We start from the raw sequence: 3,387 nt of genomic DNA on the forward strand, positions 1-3,387 counted from the left end.
ATGGTTTGAATTTTGAAATACAGTCAATCGCAAGCAATTGGATCTGAGGCGTAATCGACAGTACATATGAAACTGATTTTTTCAAAATACCTTTAATCTTGTGGCCTTAAACATATTTCATGGAAACTGAAATTATTAAGTATTAGTATCAAAAACAGATGACTAAAAAAGAGAACAAGTCATTCTCTTTAAGTTAATAATTATTTTGGAGTAGGTATTTTTAAGGTGTACAATTGACATTTAGCGGGAAAAAAAGAGAATTTTTTTTAGCATGGGCCATGGGCAGTTATTGATGCGATTGATACTTATCAGTAGCGCAATCATTAGGTATTGAGCACTATTTTTGTCCAGACGTGAGCTACGACACCGCCAAAGAGGTAAATTAAAGCTTCTTGTACGCCACATAAAAATCCATCCGATTATCCTTAATTCCGTATTCCTACTCTTGTTGTATACTGTTGCAAAATTCTGCAAGCCATCAACAAGAGAAGAACAAAGAAGCTGCATTTGATTTCGTCGTACAGGACATGATCCGATAAAATTGAAACCATTAGAAGATGCGGAGCATGGCGAGTTCAGTCTCATCCAAAGGCATTGCTGCCATTGTTGGTGTGGGCCCAAAACTCGGCCGTTCAATCGCCCGCAAGTTCGCTCACGAAGGCTATACCGTTGCTATCCTTGCCCGTGACTTAGGTTCGTGTTCTCTCTTACATCTTTTTGGTAGAAACGGATCTAGAGTGAATTCTGTAAGTTCAATTAAATTCATTATTTTTTAGTTGAAGTTTGTAAATATCATGTATGCAAAAACATATATTTGCATATATTCATTCAATTTTAAATCATTAATTCGCCTATATATGAGTTCTGTCATTTGGTATATATATGACTAAATCAGAGTCACATTTTAATAGTGCAATTTAGTAGTGTGTTGTAATTTATTGGTACAGGTAGATTATCAAGATTTGCTGATGAGATAGCTAGAGAAGAGAAAGCGCAGGTTTTTGCAATCCGTATTGATTGTTCAGATTCGCGAAGCATAAGAGAGGCATTCGAGGGAGTTCTATCACTTGGCTTTGTGGAAGTGTTGGTTTACAATGCACACCAACCAACATCTTGGCACCCAACAAACTTAACAGACATTAAAGTTGAACAATTTGAGAAATCTCTCGCTGTCTCCTCCGTCGGCGCCTTTCACTGCGCTCAACAGGTCTCTTAGCTTCTTTTTCTTTTTTTTTTACATACCACATATTCCTAATTATGTACGTTCGTGGATTAATATAAAGCGAATTTAAAATTTTAATTCTATACATCACAAAATTCAAATTAAGTACCACTGAACAGCAAGATCACCTTGTTTCAGTTTCTGGTTTCAAATTTTTGAGCAATTTGGTATTGAAAATGTCAGGTACTTCTAGGTATGGTGGAAAGAGGAAGAGGGACAATTCTTTTCACCGGTTGTTCAGCTTCTCTTAGTGGTATACCCGGTTATTCTGAATTATGTACGTGATCATCATAATTAATTTTCTTTTACTTACTGTTTTCATTTTTATTTACATATCAAAATTAGACGAATTAGGACTCAAATTAAACTAATGAAATTTGTGTTGTTTTCGATATGGATATGTCAGGCTGTGGAAAGTTTGCAATGAGAGGCCTATCCCAATGTCTGGCAAAGGAGTTTCAACCTCTTGGAGTACACGTGGCGCATGTCATCATTCACGGTATCGTCGGCGCACCCGCCCGGTTAGTCTTTTTGCTCTCTCTAAGAATCTATTATTACTTCTTCTTTTTTTTTGGTTCTTTAAGATTCTACCTTATCTTCGAAAAGAGAATTTTCATAGTTTAATTGATTGATTATTTAAATTTTCATGAAAAAAGAGAAAAAAAAAAAAACATTCCACGAGATGCAAGGAATCCTTTAGCTGTATTTATATATGTAACAATGACAACTCATTCCTTTTGCTGGGATAGTTTTTTGGGAATATATGTAGCTTATTCATAATCCCATAAAGATTAGAGAGAGAAAGCAACATGGCATATATATGCTGTTCTACCTGACTCAGCATATAAAATATCTGACAGCTTATTTTGAAGAAAAAAAAAGTGCTAAAAGAAAATCACTAGAAGTTGTTTGTGTTTAACCGATATATTCAGAGAAGCATCTTTAAACAACTGCTTTTCTCAAAAGTTTGAGGAAAATCTACTTCTTAGGTTTTGAAAAACCATTTTTGCTATTTTTTAGAATCAGTAATCTTCTTTCAAAAATTTGATCAAATACCTTAAGAAAAAAATACTTTTGACCTTCTAAAAACTTGATCAAAACGGGTTATTAAGAGCTATACATTTTTACCAAGAATGATACGTTTAATTACCTGTATTACCTTATAGATCATCAAATTTTAACTTAAAATGTTGAGTGTATTTATTATAACAGGGGGGCAATAGCGTCAAGTTCGCAACAGAGGTTGTTGGCTGGGGAACAAGAGCAGCAACAAACCGGCGTATGGGCCGGAGAGGTGTTAATGGACCCAGATGGGCTGGCCCAGACCTACTGGCATTTGCATATCCAAGATCGATCTGCTTGGACCCAAGAGATTGATCTCCACCCCTCCAACCAAAGATACATCTAAAGATCAAATGAATAGTGTTATTAACTTTAGAGGTGTGAAATTAAATTATCCTCTATTTTTACTATCTTTTATTAACTACAAAAAGGGCATGATATGTATTTTATAGACATTTTTTTATTATAAGTGTGAGTGATTTATTGTGAAATTTAGTTAATTTGGATTGGCAGTGTAATAAGAATAGTTATTGGATTTTACTTGTATACATTAATAATGTTTTTTTTTTGTTATTTTGCAAATATATATTTTCAAATAGTTAGTTCGGTTTGTTACTGTTATTTTATTTGTAGGGGTAAGTGGCATAATAGTATAAAAAATTGTAGCTGTCAGTAACACTTTGTTTGGATGGTTGTACATGATGTATTGTATTGTTAATTTAAATACAATATGTGTTTTGATTGTTATTTAGATTTTATTGCATTGTATCGTTTAAATTCATCGTTAGGTAACGTTTGTCACAATTGATTTGGTGTGATCACATTGTTATCCTAATATTTTCTTCTTATTTTGTCTCTATTTATTATGTAATAAACATATTTTTATCACTTATCCTACCTTTTCATAGTAGCTCTATCATGTAAACATTACTTTTCTTGTAGGTTTATCATTCAACTTGTTGATATGTGACGTTATGTAAATAAAGGCGGGGCTAGGCGGGGTTATTGGGTTTGGACGAACCCAGTAGCTTTTCCGTAGACCATGTATTTGTACTAGAAAATTAAATAAATAAATATATATATATATATATATATATATATAT

General features: G+C 33.2%; 1 protein-coding gene across 1 annotated transcript; it reads left to right on the forward strand.

Moving 5' to 3' along the window:
• Positions 1-311: 311 nt before the first annotated feature.
• Positions 312-2,853, forward strand: LOC102592060 (diacetyl reductase [(S)-acetoin forming]-like). Its single transcript, XM_006360159.2, has 5 exons — positions 312-693; positions 948-1,207; positions 1,406-1,499; positions 1,629-1,743; positions 2,435-2,853. The coding sequence occupies exons 1-5, from the start codon at positions 558-560 to the stop codon at positions 2,628-2,630; spliced, it is 801 nt and encodes a 266-aa protein (XP_006360221.1). The 5' UTR covers positions 312-557; the 3' UTR covers positions 2,631-2,853.
• The last annotated feature ends 534 nt before the right edge of the window (positions 2,854-3,387 follow it).

This window comes from Solanum tuberosum, unplaced genomic scaffold (genome assembly GCF_000226075.1).
Source record: "Solanum tuberosum cultivar DM 1-3 516 R44 unplaced genomic scaffold, SolTub_3.0 scf00316, whole genome shotgun sequence".
Lineage (NCBI taxonomy): Eukaryota > Viridiplantae > Streptophyta > Magnoliopsida > Solanales > Solanaceae > Solanum > Solanum tuberosum.